At 37.5% G+C, this 18,714-nt stretch overlaps 1 protein-coding gene across 1 annotated transcript in view; it reads right to left on the reverse strand.

The window, feature by feature from the left end:
• The window catches only part of lrp1bb (low density lipoprotein receptor-related protein 1Bb), a 2,167,948-nt gene that overhangs the window by 533,261 nt on the left and 1,615,973 nt on the right, over nucleotides 1–18,714 (reverse strand). Inside the window, exons 36-37 of the mRNA XM_051931086.1 lie at nucleotides 6,473–6,607; nucleotides 5,615–5,744 (exon numbers count right to left, since the gene is read on the reverse strand). Of these exons, the coding sequence (XP_051787046.1) occupies nucleotides 5,615–5,744; nucleotides 6,473–6,607 (265 nt within the window). The remainder of the gene's footprint in view (nucleotides 1–5,614; nucleotides 5,745–6,472; nucleotides 6,608–18,714) is intronic.

The raw sequence follows: 18,714 nt of genomic DNA on the forward strand, positions 1-18,714 counted from the left end.
CTGCTGTTGGAGGAACAGTGTAAACTCCTCATTTCAGTGGTGGCACTTTCTGAGGTGCACTGACCTGGGATTGGCCAAATCTCTATAGGTGGGTACACCTCTTATTGATCGGGTCACTCTGATGGCTGTCATACTCGCTGTAGAGGATCAGTTTCTTCCGATGGTGTTCAACATCACTCCTTTCAAAGAGCATATTATAAGGCTCAGATTATGGCACTCTCTGGGTGCCTTGTTTGTTGTCTCAGTGTATGCTCTGACCGTGGTGAGTGATGTCTTTGTGAGACATTTTATTCACAACTTTGTTCGTTGGTTGTTGGGTGCCCGCGAGTTGACACTCCTCTGGTCATGGGTGGCTTAAGTGCAACCACTGGCACTGACAGGGCTGGCTATGAGGATTGTCTCGGTCCCCATGGGTCTGGTGACCATGGTGAAAGTGGCTCCATGTTCCTTAACTTTGCAAAAGGTTAGGGGCGGCAGAGAGCTGGATCCTGATTCCAGTGCCCTGAGCCGCATTATTGGACTTAGTACTCCAAAACTGGTGGTGCAGTAAAGGAGATTGATCACATCCACATGTGCAGATGCTGGAAGCTCTTACAAAGCTGCGGGATCTACAGAAGTGCCCAGTTTGTGAATTCTGACCACAGACTTCCTGTTTCTACTCTGAAGATCCAGCTTAGGTCCAGTAGACTTCCACCTACTACGAAAATGAGGCTGGACCTGGCCAGACTCCAAGATCAGGCCGTTTCTAATGAGTTTACTGGCAGCTTGTGTGAGGAACTTTCAGACTTGGGTGCAACTGCTGAGCCTAATGTGATGTTGGAGATCTTCTGTGACAAAACCCTGAAGGTCACTGAGGGTTGTGTTGGTGTTACCAGTGTTCCCAGAAGGTGGTCTTTCATCTCACAGGGCACTCTGGATATCATCGAAAGGAGTCGCGGCTCACAGCTTGATGGCAACTCTGGTCTGTACCAGGAACTGAGAAGGATGGCTGTGAGGGCTCTGAGGGCAGATAAGGAGGTGTATACAAGTGACATACTAGCTATGATCTAGTGACCCACGTCCTGCTTACAGAGGAATCGAAGCATTACACACATCCAAATCTGTTCCTCTGAGAGTCACAGTCAGGGTGGCTGATGGAACGGTCCTTACAGATGACACTGCAGTTGTGACTGCTGGTTTGAGCAGCTGTTTAAAGCAGATCCTCCGGCTAGGATGTTGGACATCTCTGGGTCCACAGTTTTTGAGAATGATTCTTCAATTAGCTGTGAACCACCCAATCTCACTGAGATTGCACAGGTGGTGAACCAGCTGAGGGTAGGGAAGGCTTCAGGGGTCTGTGATATCCAGGGTGAACTTCTCCAGTCTGGTGGTAAAGCTGTACTCCTGGCATTGCAAGCAATCTTTGCTTCCATTTTGGAGATGGGCATCATCCCAACTGACTGGAAAACAGGACACGTGGATTGCGGCAACTACAGGGGTATAACACTGCTCTCGGTGCCAGGTTGCTAGGGTCATCCTCAATAGGATCCGTGATCACTTGCTGAGAAGTCTACAATCAAATGCATCTTGGCACTGATGGTTCTCGTGAAGCAAAAATGAGAGTATCAGCAGAGTTTCTTTGCAGCATTTGTCAATTTTTGTACAGTGTTTGACTCAGTTGATTGAGCTGCCCTGTGGGACATCCTGAGACCTCATGGGATCCCCTCAAGGTTGCTAGATATTATGGCCGCCCTGTACACTGGTAATGTGAGTGTTGTGGGGAAACGAGGCAGTTGATTATAGGGTTCTTCATGGGTGTGTTCTTGTTCCTACCCTGCTCAATGCATGCATGGACTGGATGTTGGGCAAGATCGTGGTGTCCAGCGGCTGTGGGGAAACTGTTGGTGAAGAAAGATTTACTGATCTTGACTTTACTGACGATGCTGTTATCTTCGTGGAGTCAATGGAGGCTCTGATTGGGGATCTCAAGAGACTAAGCGAGAAGTCTGAGTGTCTGGGCTTGCGAGTGTCCTGGATAAAGACCAAGATCCTGGACTTTAATGACCTCTTAGGCACAGCCATCAGCAGTGTGTTTGTTTGCGGAAAGAGTGTTGACCTTGTTGAGAGGTGTACTTACTTCGGCCTTGACATTCATGTCTTTGGTGACTCTTCCAATGAAGTCATTAGATGGATTGGGTGAGCTTGGGGGTAATGAGGTTGCTGGAAAGGGTTAGGTGGCACTCCCAATATCTATGCAAAAGGATGAAGGTCCAAGCCATTAGAGTCAAGGAGCTCCTGTCTTGCTATATGGTTGCGAGACATGGACGCTATCCAGTGATCTGAGACAAAGACTGAACAACTTAGGTACTATGTCTGGTTTGACCTTGTGTCAAATGAGCGGTTGTTCTCAGAGACCTGAATGAGGCACATTACCTGCATTGTGAGGGAGGGTCAGTTACAGCACTACGCCCATGTGGCGCAATTCCCCAAGGGTTATCTGGCTCGTAGGATCCTCATTGTTGAGGACCTGAGCAGCTGGACCAGGCCAAGGGGATGCCCAAATAACACCTGGCTGAGGCAGACAGACATTTCCAGAGGGTGGGACTGGACTGCGTGTCTGTCTGGGTGGTTGCCAACCAGGATCCCAAGCTATTTTGTCATGTGGTGGGTGAGGCAAATCGCTGTACCAGTGAATGCTCCCCAACCTGACCTGACCTGTTCTGTGGACACAGAAAAGTAAGAATTTCTCTGCAATAAATATACTGTACATGACAATAAATCTAACATTCATCCATCCATCCATTTTCCAACCCGCTGAATCCGAACACAGGGTCACGGGGGTCTGCTGGAGCCAATCCCAGCCAACACAGGGCACAAGGCAGGAACCAATCCTGGGCAGGGTGCCAACCCACCGCAGGACATAAATCTAACAACAACAAAATTTATTTATATAGCACATTTTCATACAAATGGTGTAGCTCATTGTGCTCATGGTGCAAAGTGCTTTAGATAGATAGATAGATAAAAGATGAAAAAAATGTTTATAGATAAATGATCAAATTATCTAATATTAGATAAATTGCAAATGAGTAACCAAATGCATTTTTTTTATAATGATCAAATTTATCTAATGATCAGCATCATTTGACCTGGGGAGTACTAAAATAGATTTGTTAGTAAGGTTATAAATAAATAAATGGTGTTTTGTAACTCCTGCTTTATGAAAGGAGATGTCAGATAAGTTGTCACAATTATTCTATAATATCAAAGCGATCCAATAAGATTACAAATGTTCAGGTGAAAATTATCCAAAGCTGAACAAAGCTATTGTTCTAATAATCGTAGAAAAGTTCAGAGAAGAAAAACTAGGCTGATTCCAAGGTTACAGGGGATGAGTTACGAGGAAAGATTAAAAGAGCTGAGCCTTTTCAGTTTAAGAAAAAGGAGATTAAGAGGAGACATGATTGAAGTGCTTTAAATAATTAAGGGAATTAGTATAGTGGATTGAGACTTATTTCAAAATGAGTTCATCAAGAACACGGGGACACAGATGTAAACTTGTTAAGGGTAACTTTTTGTACAAACATTAAGAAGTTTTCCTTCACACAGAGAATCATAGACTCTTGGAATAAGCTACCAAGTAGCGTGGTAGTCAGCAGGACTTTAAGGACCTTCAAAACACAACTTTGGAAGAATTAAGTGGATAAGACTGGCGAGCTTTGTTGGGCTGATAGGCCTGTTCTCATCTAGACTGTTCTAATGATCTGCGTTTTGCAAAAATGTGCTTGGGGAAGAATGCTTATATATCTGGAAACATAATAACAATTACCGTTTTTTTAATTTAAATTAATGGTATAATTGCTTTATAAATTTTAAGTTAATTTAGCAATATATTTGTTTCACTATTTCTTCACTGCTCAGTGCAAGAATGCTATTTAATTATATGTTCATTTAACCTTCAACTTGATTATATGAAGTGAACACTTCACTGTCAGATTCCCTTTGCTCTTTTATGATAATCATTGAATTGGTTTGTCCCTATTTCATTACTCAAATATGCTTTTTATTTATCAAGATATATTACTGCTGAGAAAAGCTCTATTTCAGAAAGCAATTCATTAATCTTAAGCTCAGTGCAGCTTTGAGTTATCTATAATATGAACGTGCTTCGTATTACTCCTCTTTGAAAATAAAGTGAAGTGAATTTTGGTATCAATCAAATTACTTTTTATTGTGCAATCTTTTTGTTTTTTTAGAAAACAAAAATGCAGTCAACAAGTCAACAGTATCTGACACCCCTGTAGTAGTCCATTCTGTAGTATGGCTTTAAAAATAATGTAATTTAATTTGCAAAAGTTGTAGATTGGTACAGTTGCTTAGCAACCAGTAAAGAAACATGGAAAAAGCAGAGAAAAGATGGCAGAAAAGACTCTGAATTAAGCTGTGGATATAATGGAAGGAAAGTATATAAATATTTCAGAAATATAACTGCAACATCTTTTGATTTAAATTTTGGGGTTCTTGTTAATCATCTTAAGTGGCAGGACAAAAAAAGATGATGTGTTGAGATTAACTGGGGTTTGCTTCTTGGAATGATGTGAGCAAAAGGAATTTTGTGCAATGTAACGGGCGCCACATTCATAGATAGATAAAAGTTACCCTTTTTCAAGTAGGATCTTTTAAAAGGCCAGTAATATTATCTTTCTATATTGTTGGAATTTACGGCTTTGGATTAGGAATCCTTCTATAGTTACTTTGGTGTTAATTCATTCTTGACAGAAGAATTTAAAAAAAAGTATGGGAGAAAATGGGGAGACAATTAAAACGTAGTAAGAAGTATGTTACAAACTAAAGGGTTCAGAATTAAATCTGCAAAGATTTTATTGAGTTTACTCTAAGAATTCACGTTTATTTACTTATTAGCATAACTTAATTAATAACTGAATTGCATTTTTATTTGCCCAGACCTAGCAGGTTCAAAAAGTTTCAAGCTTGAATTTCACAGATGGTGGAATTCTTTAGTTTTCTTTACTGAATACTTCATGCTGTTTCTGTGTTGTTGCTGCATTTCAATTTCTTAACATCAAGCACACGTGTCCCCCCGTGTATTTGTCAGGCCACTAGGGGAAGGGATGAAGAACCATAAAATGAAATCATAACAGAAACACCAGCAGTGATCATTACAAGAAGACTGACAAAACTACAGTCTCAAAACCTGGTAGGAAAGTCAGAAAAACCAAGAGATCAATAACAAAAGTTTTTAGTTTTGAAATCAACAAACTTGGAAGGTTAGAGTAATGCTACAAAAGCTCCAAGTGGCAGCACATGTTCCGATTTCTGCAAAGCATGACAAGTAACCGATATTAGCATTCTAGCAACTAACCTTCAAACTTACAAAGCTCATGAAAAAGCGATGACATTCACAGATCAAAAATAACAAAAACAAATAAAAATACAAGCTTGAAACAAAACAGAAGCATAATCAGAATCCAAGTGACTCAGAGTGTTAGGAAAAAGAAAATTACAGAATTAGATAAAAATGCATCCTTAGCATAAAAATGTATAAAATTACAAATGAGTCATGACAAGAGGCACACAATAAAGTTGGGAAGAACACGGAATAGAAATGTGTTACCCTTTTTGTGGATGAACTGCAATCGCTTTTGGTTTATCCAGTCCTTCAGATATAACCACGAAACGGAATGAACCATTGAGCCTTGCTGCTTCAATAAGATCAAAGCCATGGTCAGTCCAATAAACATTTCCTTTATAAACAGAAAGAAACAGATTTGATTCAGCAGCACTGACAACACAAGATGCCAATGTTTCTTTTGCATCTAAAATGCACAAACTGTGTAACCATTACTTAAATTTTCAAGATTTTTGGACATTAGGGATTGGATCAGATTAGAAGGGGAACTAGAGATGCACCTCCAAATCCGTTCTGACAGGGCAGAAGAAAATGGAAGCTATCCAAAAATTAATTATACTGTATTACTAGTGCTTATTTATAATACAGTGTTTCAAGTTAAATATTTTAGCTCAAAATGCAGTTGCTGACAAAATTCGATACCTGAGGGCTACAGAATGTACGGAACAGTTCATTGTCATCTTTTTCAATTGTTGTACAAACTAAACTGGGTTAATTAACAACACAAATCAATAGAAAAAGTCTGATATTCCTTACAGATTGCAGGTAAGCCAGGCATGCCTTTCAGTAATCCATTTGTACTTTTTTAAAGGAAGAGGATTTTTGTCACTTTCTACCATTTATATCCCTCAAGACTATACTGAAAAACTGCAATAGGTCATCCTGTCACCTAGGAGACTACTTTTTTCTTTATCCTACCAAATTATAGTGGTAGAGAAAGGCTTAACAATAATTCTGAAGAGAATTATGAACATGAAAAAGCACAGGAGCGCTCACAGTAATCTCCTAGGGGATATCTGACATAATACTGAAAATGTATAGTAACTTTGGGGGAAAAAATACCTGCAATCCAGTCAACTGCAATTCCTTCAACTCTTCCAATGCCATTTGTGATAATGTCTTCTTTCCAGGTCTGATCTCGCTTAGCTCGGCTGATTTTATTTAACCCCATGTCTGTCCAATAGATTGTGTCATTTTCTAAAAATAAATTGAAAATATATAATAAGTCACATGAACTATAATGAAACAACTGTTTTACAAGTAATGTTATTTCAATTTTTGCACACTTTTAACTGTATTGCTTTCCCATTTGTTGCAACATACCTTTTTGGAATGTCAACCTGTCATTCTCAAATCTGTATTCAGAAACTGCTAATGCCTTGCAGTATTGGTGACACAATTATGGTCTTATAGTTTTTAAATATATGCCGTATTGCACTAAGTACAGTTAGTTAAATCTTGGGATACTGAACACCTATTTGTATGGAGTCAAAGAAACAAAAGAAGCAAGGATTCTCATTAAAAAAATCAAAACTCATTCATCTTTTTAGAAGATGTGCACAAAATTTCAAAAATAATTAAATAGCTTAATAGCTCTCAATGAGATTGCAATTTGTAGATTATATATAATATACTGGGAGTATGATCTGCCATCAAAGATTTGTAGCCTTTTGCCATGACGACATGTACCATTAATTTGAGAGTGAGGAAGGTGGGACTGTTCTGAATAGATTACTACAGAAACAAACAGACACTCATGAAGAATCACTGCAATACTAGCCTTAGTTGAGAAAGATGAGATTAAGAATGGTACTTGCTACAACTCAAAAAGCGCTGCCTGTAATCTACTGATATATTAAGTCATCATTTCAAAGACCTGCCATCATTACCTTTGTTGTCTCCTTTTATCTGTGCACACAGATCAATATCAGTGTAAGATTTTAGCAACGATGGAAAATGGATTAACAAGGAAGCATACAGTAATTATGATAGTAGCTAAAAGTGGATAAAGATATCAGGCATGCTCAGTCCAAGGGTAGGGTGTTATGTGAGCTGAGGAATGAGGAACCATAAATCACAATGTCACAGTTTGGTTGGGTAAATAAAAAATATTTTCCATTGGTTAATGTAGCTTGATTGCTAATGTAACATGTCAGGGTATAAAGCCAGCTGCCCAAGTGCTAGGAAGATTCAAGGGCACAAAACAAAAGCAGGGTTCATAACCAGGAAGTCCAAAACACACAAAAAGTAGAGCAAAGTTGAAAGTTTTCAAATGTTATTATTAGGTAACATTAATTCATAGTGGATTTAATTTGGCATTTTTAGGAGAAAAACACTATTTAATGCTGCAATACAAGCAGATCTCTATAAAGTGGTCTAAATTAATTACAAATGTTAAGCGCAAAATAATTGACCATATGCAGCAATTATCCCATTCAAGTGAGCATTAAGCCTACGAAAAAACTCACAAACCTGGCCCACCTTAAATCCGTTTGCACCTCTACGTCAGCGTCCCTGTATAGTTTTGGCTATATGCTTGGGGATGATGTTTTCCTCCCAAGGGTTACCTTGCAGACTTCATCAAGTTTTCCTTAAGGATTTCCCTGTATTTTGCTGCACTGATGTTATCTTCTAATCTCACAAGCCTCCCAGTGTCTTCTGCAGAGATGCAATTGCTCAGCATGATGCTGCCCTCCACCATGTTTCACGGTGGGGATGGTGTGCTTTCATTAATGTTTAGTGTTCAACTAACGGCAAACTAGGCATTTTAGTCTGATGGGCAAAAAAGCTTACTTTTGGTCTTATCAGAGCAGAGAACCTTCTTCCAGATGACTTCAGATTCATCCGTGTGTCTTCTGGAAAACTCTAGCCAAGATGTCATGTGCGTTTTTTTAATTTTTTTTTTTACAGTGGCTTTCTCTTTGCCACTTTCCAATGAAGCTTTGACTGGTGAATGGCTTGAGTGACAGTTGTTGTATGCACAGTCTCTCTAATTTTGCCACCGTAGAGTTATCACAGGTCTCCTGGTGGCCTCCCTCACTAATCTTCCTTCTTGCACAATCACTTAGTTTTTTGGATGGCCTGCTCTAGGCACATCTCCACCTGTGCCATACTCTTTCCATTCCTTAATGACTGATATAGCTGGGCTTCAAGGAATTTTCAATGACTTGGATATTTTCTTGTTAACATCCCCTGAGTTGTGCTTTTCAATGACCTTTTCACAGGATTGCTTAGAGTGTTCTATCTTCATACAGGCTCAGCTAGACCATCCAGATAAGGTGTGTTTAAACTACATTCAATAGAAACTACTGACAGGTGATATCCATTGGACATCTTTATGTGACTTTTAAAACCAATTGCCTGCACCAGTGATCACTGAGTGTGTCATATTAACACCGAATATTTATGGACTAAAGTGTTTTATGTTTCATATATTTGTAATTAATTTAGATGACATTGCTGAGATTGTTTTTTCACTTTGACATTAAAGAGTCTTTTTCTTTGGATCAGTGTCACAAAAGCCAAGATAAATTTGCTGTGATTGGATGTTGTATAGCAAAAAAATGTTGAAACGTCGAAGGGACAAATACTCTTTATGGGTAATTTATATATTTTGGAAGCAACTGTAACTTAACATCAGGGGCAGTTACAGCTTGAAACCAAGGATTCAATCAATCAATGAGGATATTAGACTCAGGGAAGCTGAACCTTAAAGAAAGAATGCGGAGGTGTCAGAACTACAACGTAAAACAGTTTTCTGTGGTCAACATTATCAGGATTACAAATACTAACACACATGAGGAAAAGCAGAAAGATAAGAGAAACAAACAAGGCATATGGCACCAAGGGAGAAGAGCTAGATCAGGGGTGTTGAACTCTGGGCCTGGATGGCCACAGTGGCTGCAGGTTTTCATTCTAACCCTTTTCCTAATCAGTAACCAGTTTTCAATACTATTTAACTTCTTTTCTCATCATTTTAATATCCCTGTTTTGTAAGGATTCAGTCTTCTGAACTGATTCTTTTCTTCATTAAATGAAAGCCAAAACAGAAATGAGACATGAAATGAGCCAACAGATGACCAGCTAAATTGGGGCTTCAAACTCCAACCAATTTCACTTCAACCAGTTTCTTAATGAGAAGCTGATTCTTGCTGTTAATTAAACCTGTTATTTAATTCCATGGCTTGTTGCTGCTCTCATTATGCACAGCAGAAATTTCCAGAACTGTTGATTTTCTGTTTTTTCTAAGAACATCGTCAAAATGTTTTGGTGACCTGAGAGATCAACCTTACTGAGACCTCTATTTCTCTTTATTTTCAGATGCTGTGTGATGGACACAGGTGACTTGGTATTGTAGCGGTTTGTTTTGTGTCTCATTATTGTTTTACTACTCATTAAGGAAAAAGAAACAACTAAGGGGTCTGAGTCAAGTTGATTAAAACTAAAGCAGAAGTTAGGGGTGGGGGTTGATTTGTTTTCGATCCTATTCTTGTAAAATTGATCTATTTGTATGGAATGTTGTGTGATTTCAAAAAAATCAATAAAAAAAACAAAAAAACAAAACTAAAGCAGAAGTTAATTAGCAGGGAAAACTGATCACTAATTAAGAAGATGATTAGAATGAAAACCTGCAGCCACTGCAGCCCTCTAGGATCGGAGTTAGACATCCCTGATCTAGATCAACACAGAAAAAGACCAAAGCCAGCTCTGATGAAAGCTTCATGGCTGAATAAATGAAATAGGATAATGTTCATTGCTTGTGTTCAGAAGACTCCATAAACAATACAGAGACATAATTAAGGACAATCGTCATCAAGGTTGGTGATTGGTTAGCTGCGCAGACAAAACACTGCAGGGGATTTATGCAGCTGCTATGATGCCTTGGATATTCTTGCGCTTTGTGATTGTACTATAACTGTTTCTATCAACCGCTATTGCTTACTTCAACATTGTTTTCTCCTAATATCCCTTTGAAACTTCGGAACACTTGAGGTAGTGCTCTTAAGGAAACAGAATTCAACAATGTGCTGCTTATACCATTTTTCTTCTTGGTTGTACAATTCTAAAACAAATGGTAGCCTTCTTTGGCAAGCTAGACCAGGAATTACTTCTGATTAGTTTGTCCTGTGTATCTTCTAATGTATTTGCTTCACCAATTCTCACTTAGATTTTCAAAAATGTAATGATGTTAAACAGCTAATGTGTACAAGGTAAGTTTGCGGTATTCAGTCTATGTAGCCAGCAACCTTCTCATGCCCACTGTAAGTTAAAGAAACGAAGATATAAAGAACTTGAGGTTACCTACTCCCTAGGGTTAACGCCATACATTTCCATGTAAGCTTATCTGTTATGGAAACACAGCTTAAAAGGCACTTTTATTCCAAAGTAATTTCCTTGTCTGCTGGATATGAGCTCTATAGGCAAACAAATCCCCCCTATTTTTTTTCCGTTACTTCGTTATGTAGGCTATCTTAGCAGGAGTGCCTTTTCAGTAACTTCTGTGGTATTTTGTATTTCAGCATCAACACTTTAATCATGTTTTCATCCCTGGAGAATAACTGAATATTTTCTCCTGTTCTGTCAGATTGCTGTTTGCAAAATACAATAGCAAAATGCTTTTTGCAAAACCCCAGCATCATATCATAATGGTTTTCTCTTAAGCGCTTGTGGGTATCAAGTCGCATGACAATTGTGAGCAAAATGGATTAAAAGACACATGAAACTAGAGTATATTTACTTTCTGGAATTATATTTTGGATTTACAAAGGTGCATGATGCTACTGTTACTGTCAGCATTTCTCATTCAATGTTCAATTTGGTGCCTTGGGACCACAATGCAAGCTTTTTTAATCTCATATATATCTTCAATACTTTAGGAAGCCATAGTAAAGAAGTCAAAAATGTATGTTTAATTTGCAGAAGACTATATAGTTAATATCTGGGGCCTCTGTATCAGAAGATGAAGGGAAAATCTGTTGCCATGCTAATGCCTTTTGACTGCATCCTGACAATAGGTCAGCTTAATTCAGTTCATTTCAGGTTTACTGCCCAAAGAAAGAAATTTACTTTTGCAATCCAACTAATTAAAGTAGATTTTAGAGAGAAATGTTGAAATTTTAATGAATTTATTATTAGTACACATTGCAGTCAATGAAGACTATTTGTTTCTATCCTTCTGGTGTACAACCCTCCACAAGAAAATCAATACAGTGCTAAGTAACAATGGCACAAGTCTGTAATAAGGCATGAGATTTGAAGGCAATATACTAGTTCCACTGCAGTATCAAATTAAGAAATATAAATATCAGACATCACCACGTGGTATGCAGGAAACAGAATAAGCAACAAGCACCCAGCATGGCTGCAGAATGACCCATGACATTAATTTAGTAGTACACAGGAATGTGAACAAAGGAGTAGCTGCAGTAGTTCAAACCTCTGCTCCTCTCCCATCATTAGCCCAGAGCGTCACTACAATACGGACCCCCTTTAACTTTTGTTAAACAAGTGCACCACAAAAGAATTCTCCACATAGAACTAAAGCTGGAACTTGTTTATCTGCTTGAAACAGACATACCCATTGAAGCACGGAGACACCCAACTTCAATCAGCTTCTATGGAGAAGGTTTTCTATGCTTTAAATAATACAAAAAATGTGAATGTTCATTGGTCTGCAAGAATTCAAACACATAATTTAACCACTTTCTGAAGGAAAGTATCAATAGATGACACTAAATGTACCTTATTTATTGAACCACTTTGTTGTTGAACCCCTAGAAGTTAAGAGGATTTGTATTGTATAAAGGATCCTGCCCTGTGAGCGCCATTTTCTTGCTCCACTCAGGGCCACTTCCCGACCACTTGCCTCCACACTACTACACCAGCTCAACCACAATCCAGGCTTTTCATATTTCTGCCCTGTTCAGGCTCCTTTCATGCTTCAGTGGGTGCAGGTGCCTAATTACAAACCCCAGAGTGCTAAAAAGGAAATCAGCTGAACTGTGCTTGTCTGCACATAAATGTAGGCTTCAACGATTCCCCCATCAACACCTCAGGGCTGCCCGTTGATCCTACCACGTGCAGCTATGCCTGCCTAGAGAATGAATGGAATGTGCTTACTAAAAATATTTGTTCTTTCACCTAACCCCTAATTGGCATTCCCATAGCATTCTTTTGTTTGCTCCTTCCTCTTGTTGAGATGTGTTATATTGACAGAATAAAGAAACTAAAAAATAAAAGTAGCCATTGATTTGCGGCTAGGATTAAAATGTAAGAGATTCTCTCTTTTAAAGTTCCCCTTCTCCCCTTTGTGAGTTGCTGCCCACCAAAAGGTCTGCACATGTCACTGCTAGTACAGGGGCTTTTGCTGTGGAGTCTTGAGCACAGGTCAAACATGACTGTATACAAAATAGTTATTACATGGTTATAAAACATTTGTAGGTAGTGGTAGTATTAAAATGAAGGCTTCAAATACCTCTTGCTAGATAGCAGTGGGGACAAACAGTTTATTGCTGAAGTTTCTGGAATCTGCAAAGATGGAAAATGTTTTCTTCAGACATCTCCTAATAAATGTCTTGTACTTGGCCCTAGACCATTTTAACTACCTCTTGCAGAGCCATGCTTTCTGCCAGACTGCAATTGCTACCCCAGACTCTGATGTGACAAGTATGGATGCCCTTCACTGTGCACCTTTAGGAGTTAGTAAAATGTTCAGAAAAGCAGACTGATTTGTCTCCATCTTCTCAAAATGTAAAGGTACTGTTAAGCTTTCTTAACATGATAGATAATACTGACGGACCATAGAAGATTCGAAAGCTTTTCACTCTTACCAAAGCAAACTTAATAAAGTCAATAAGAGTTCCCTTATTTTGCTGGTATTGCAGGTAATATAGTTGTTTCTACACCATTCAGCAAGTTCAACCTCATTACTCTAGGTAATGCAGTAAATCTAGCCAATCATAAAGTTAAAAAACTTCCCTGGGATTCTTAACTCTGTCTGCTGCTGAACAAAGTTTAACTGCTAGACTAATAAGGATAATGACCCTTACTGTATATAGGATGACATTTGGTTTGTGTATAGCGTCTTCTTATATAATGTCTACTATATTGTCATTTTTTGTCGCCGCCAATAATGTTGTGACATTGTCAAGTACGGAATACTGTGTTCATTTTAATTTGGTATTGTCATATGTATGGCTGTAATATTTTGACAAATTCCAAGCCACTATACTACATGGTAACAGAATTTTCATTGATAGATCGATTAATTGATTGATTCCTTCAGCTTTTCTAATATAACATAATGTAACTCTTCCTAATGACCAGTGCTAGTTTGACTCCCGCCTTTTGTAAATGTTATGTTCTTATGAGATGCCTAGAGACATCCAATAATTTGGTTTACCCTGCAAGAAAGAACATTTTCGTTTTGTTCCGACCTGTCAATGGGTAATCCATAGCAGTGAATCGAGTCCTTTCACATCTTTAAATGTAATTTTAGAGGTCATAAACTAAGTAAAATGGGTAATTTTGCAAAGAGTAAACAGTTAAATCATGCTGGGAATTTACATTTAGCACATCTGTTGCATTCCTAACACTTTTTTAAATGTGCAATGTATCTGGTACAGTACATTTTCCTTTTTCTTAGCAACTATCTGGATTGTGGTGACAAGTTGATAGATGTTTATGTTATTAACTGTAACTGTTATATAGTATTTGAAATAAAAAGCTTAAAAGTATTAATTCTAAAGACTAACACATTTGTTAATACAAAACAACTAAGTACAATGTACCACTCTCACACTTTGAATGATTCATCTAAAAACTACAGTTCAAATCCAGATGATTTCACTTTAAATGGATAGACAGATAGATACTTTATTTGCCCCTAGGTTGAAATTAAAACTAGATTAAATTTTAATTATATTAAATTTAAGTTAATTAAAATTAAAATTGAAGTTTAACTTTGGTTTCTTAGTCATACTTTAAAAAATAAAATGCACAAATATCAGTATAATACTAAACATAATTATAGCACAAATAATAAGAAACTTCATTTGCATAGCAACCTTCATTTTCTAGTACAGCTCAAGACTCTTCACAATAAATATAAATGCAGACAATCATGTTAAAATAAAGAGAAGTAATAAAATAAAACAACTGAAACAGAGACAATCCACTAAAAATAAAAATCAGTTATTTAAAGACACAAAAAAAGAAAGGGACTTTGGAGTGCTGTAAAATTCCATGTGGACAGATGTATAGCAGGTTCACAGCAGTGGGGTCGTAAGGGAAGCTTCGTAGACTTTGGTCCCTGATCACAGGCTTGTAGCCTTTAGTTTTCAAGAGTGCTCTCCCCACCAGCTCAATGTACATATGTCCATACTCACTGATCTCTTAATAGGTGGACCCATCCCACCAGATGTCAAGAGTGTGAAAACTCCAAGGCGAGTTGGGGGTCAGCTTTATATTAAGTACAGAAGCCTGCAATACTGTGGTTCATAGGGCACTACCTCATAGTTATATTTCAGTTAATAACTTTGTGCCAAACATGTATAAAAAAATAAATACCTATTTTTGATTTATTGAATTTTTACACACAACATAAAATAAAAGCACTTAATAAAATCAAAAGCTAGATCTACACAAATGTCATGGGAAAGCACAATGGAAGAATTCTTGAAGAGCAACATGATTGTGCAACAAGCTGAGATGAGGCTGGTGGAAGACGTTTCTGAAAAAAAGCTTATAGTTGAAAAACAAAGTAATAGTATGGCATGGGAGCTTTTATATCACATGGATAAAAAAAAAACAGACAGCAAAATCATTAGAAATAATGAAGGTATATTAGTCTATGTTCATATTAATCTTTTCTGAACACATGTAAACCCGACTGGCTGATTTTGAGACAAAGACCTACAGTATAAAACATCGTTATGAACATGGAGACCCAAAAGCACATAAGTTCCATAAATACTTCCAAAATTGCCCATGTGGTTTATGTGGTTTAACGTCAAAACCACGACTAGGCGCAACAAAGGCCCTGAAGAATCTTTAAAAAATAAAAGATTCATTTTTAACAAAAATGCTCTGAAGCACAAGAATCTCCGTCAAGCACAAAAGGAACTGGCAATGCAAGGCAAGCACAGTCCTAATACAAAATCCAAAATGAAGTCAAAAGCAGAGCACAGGTCCAGAAATCCAGAAATCACAAAAGGTACCAAGCACAGCAAAACATAAGTAAACTCTCCACTCCCTAGTATATTTGAAATGAACTGCCAGGAACTATGGAAGACCCTCCATATTTGTAGGTCTGAGGGTAGTACCTGGCGATGATTAGCAGGTGCTCCCTACTCTTAAGGAGCTACCCTCAAAATACAAGGGACATAACAGAAACATTGGCCACAAAACAGACAATAAACAGAAGTAACATTAACAGGTAAGTGGCACAAAAATTCTGGAGGCTTCCAAAAAACAGCACCTTGGTGAAATATCTTCATCTTCTGACAAACAGCATTGATGAAATCACCTACCGACAATGTCTTCTTGTATACCACTCCTCAGTCCCTGGCCTATATGTGTTCTTAAATAAAATCAGCTAAAGAAAATAGAGACTTGAAGGCTTATCTGTTGACATCTGTTTTCAATTGGCAACCTTTCGCTGCTATTGCAGGCAGGAGTGTGTAAGCAATCAAAAAGAAAACAAGATAAGTACAATTCATTGCTTGACAATTTAGAGTTTGACTTCATTTTGTTGAGGTGAAACGTTTGTTTAATAGTTCAGTTTTTCACTTTGTACATGGGAAGGTATGCTAGGTTGCCGCATCTTGGGTTACTTGCTCTAAAAACCTCCTTAAGGGAGCTAGCACGACCCTGCTGGATACATTGACGTTTCCTTGACTGACCCAGAGGCAATTCCAAACTGTGATGAGAAGCTGCTTACCATGACATTTTGAAATTAAGAGTGACAGGCCAACGTAAAAATACAGTAGCTGGATGAAATCCACTATCAGACAGGAAAAACAGAAAGACAATGACAAAGTGCGAGAAGATATTATGGGTTAAATAAATAAACACTCCTGTTATCATATAAATTGCACAGCACCCATGAGGCTGTTTTATACAGAAAGAGACCCTTGCACATGTTACTAACTGTCAGTAATGGGCTGGTGCTATTGCCCTTAGCTCTTCTTTTTACCTGCCAAGTGCCTGTTATGCCAACTGCAAGATTCCAAAGTGGTTTAGCTGGACCACAGTGTAGTCCTAGTTCACCTCCAGGGTAGTCCGAGCCGACCACTTAGAATTGTCTATTGTCAGTAGAGTTAGTGATCCAGGAAGGAAGGAGAAACCAGGAAGATGGTGTTAAAGTGCACCAGGAGATGTACATGCATTTGAGAAACTGTGATGTGAGCCAATATCTAAAACTCCAAAATGCCATTGTCTAAAATTTTAAAGTAAAATAGTGAGGAGAGCCAAAATGACAATTTTCAAAAGCTGTTAATCAAAGAATGAGTTGTTACCAAAACCAAAATTCTAAGAGCATAAACTGAGTCAATAAATGAAGTGCTATGAGTCATTAACCATGAAGGTTTAAATACTATGACCCTCTGTTATGTACAGTAGGTGCTTTTTGAGTGATGAAAAATCGCTTTCATTTATGGGATAGTATTTACTCAAGCTTTTTAAGCTAAATGTGCAATGAAAAGACACATTATTGCTAACCATGTTAATTATTCAACCTCCTCTTCAGAAAACAAAGCAGTAAATTGTTAGTGTAGGTGTTATTTTAGCTGCTTGGTCATTTTGATTTTAAGAGGTTTCATGAAGGAGCCTCTAAAATGGTTAACCTACTGATGATTATGAATTTCAAATGATATGTGCTTTGAAAACTGAGAAAAACCATTTATATAGGTAGTCAGAGTTTGGGGATGCAATCCAGAAGACAGAACTGTATATATGTGTACCTGGAGTAGATAAAAGAGTAGGATTAAGCTGCAAAGTAATACTGAATCTCAATAGAGTAGGCCTGATAAAGTAAATTATCACATTTTTAATCCATTCATGCATCCATTTTCAAATCCAGAATTGTTGATCAAGGTTGTGAGTTTCCATGCCTATCTCAACAATACTGAATGTAAAGTACAGTAATTGAAGGTTGTACTGTATATTAAATTCACATTATGTTATTTAATCATTATGTTATTTAATCATAAAGCCTAAAATAAAAATGTTTGACACAGTTAATTTGTTTAAGCTTTTTGTTTAAATGTCATGAGAAAAGATCATTTGTACTTCTGTTTTTACAGTTATGAATAAGTTCAATCCTTATTGCAATGTGCCTACTACATCTAAACCATTTTTAAGTCAATTGCACAGACATATATGTACTAGGTAATTAAAAATGTGTTCTCAATAATGTGGCTCCAATATCAAGTGTGAAATGTATATGAGGGTTGGTTTCATTTATGTCCTTAAGCTTTAATTATGAATGTTTATCTGTTTTGCTCAAGATTGTCTGCATAATTAAACAATCAAAGGGGACACAGGCTGGGATATGACCTCATTACAATGGTGTATTAGAAATGGAGGAAGATTGATGTCACACCTGTCCTTGTGCTCCCAATGATAGTCTTATGATGCAGGAGGTGATAGGAATTTTTTAATTTGCAGAGAACGAGAGAGAAGGAGGACTAAGGGGAAGGCTGTCCATAGAGAATATACTGTACCCACTGAAACAGAGCATGCCAGGTGACAACAGCAGTGTGCTTGCAACAAGTATATACAAGAGGAACCTGGGTGTCATCCGTAATATTCTTCTTTGTCACTGCAGATTTGTTATATAGTATCGATTTAACAGTAGTCACTTAACATCTGTCTATCTATCTGTCCAGAAAATAAAGAAACTCAAAGTTTAATGTTTTAATAAAAAGAGTTGCTGCTTCTACAAATCATTTGCAGTGGTTTCATTAGAAAATAAATAAAAAGATTGGATGTTTACTAAAATAATAAATGTTAAATTATCATGCATTATCTAAATAACTAGCTCCAAGTCATGTTGATTATTAGAAGACAAAACAGTCTGAATTTTAAGTAGCAACCCAACAGCAGGGGTTCTATATCAATTTCTCTAATGAATTACTTTTAAAATGCAAATGTACTTTCAAGTTATTGGACAAAATCCCAAACTGCAGTGCAATATTTGAAGAATTCTTCTAATTGAATCTTGTTTTATTTTAAATGATATACTTAAGTTTTATTCATTGTATATATACTGAATATATTGTATGTTAACAGAAATCCCCCAGAGT

The sequence above is a fragment of the Erpetoichthys calabaricus genome, chromosome 8 (assembly GCF_900747795.2).
Source record: "Erpetoichthys calabaricus chromosome 8, fErpCal1.3, whole genome shotgun sequence".
Classification (NCBI taxonomy): domain Eukaryota; kingdom Metazoa; phylum Chordata; class Cladistia; order Polypteriformes; family Polypteridae; genus Erpetoichthys; species Erpetoichthys calabaricus.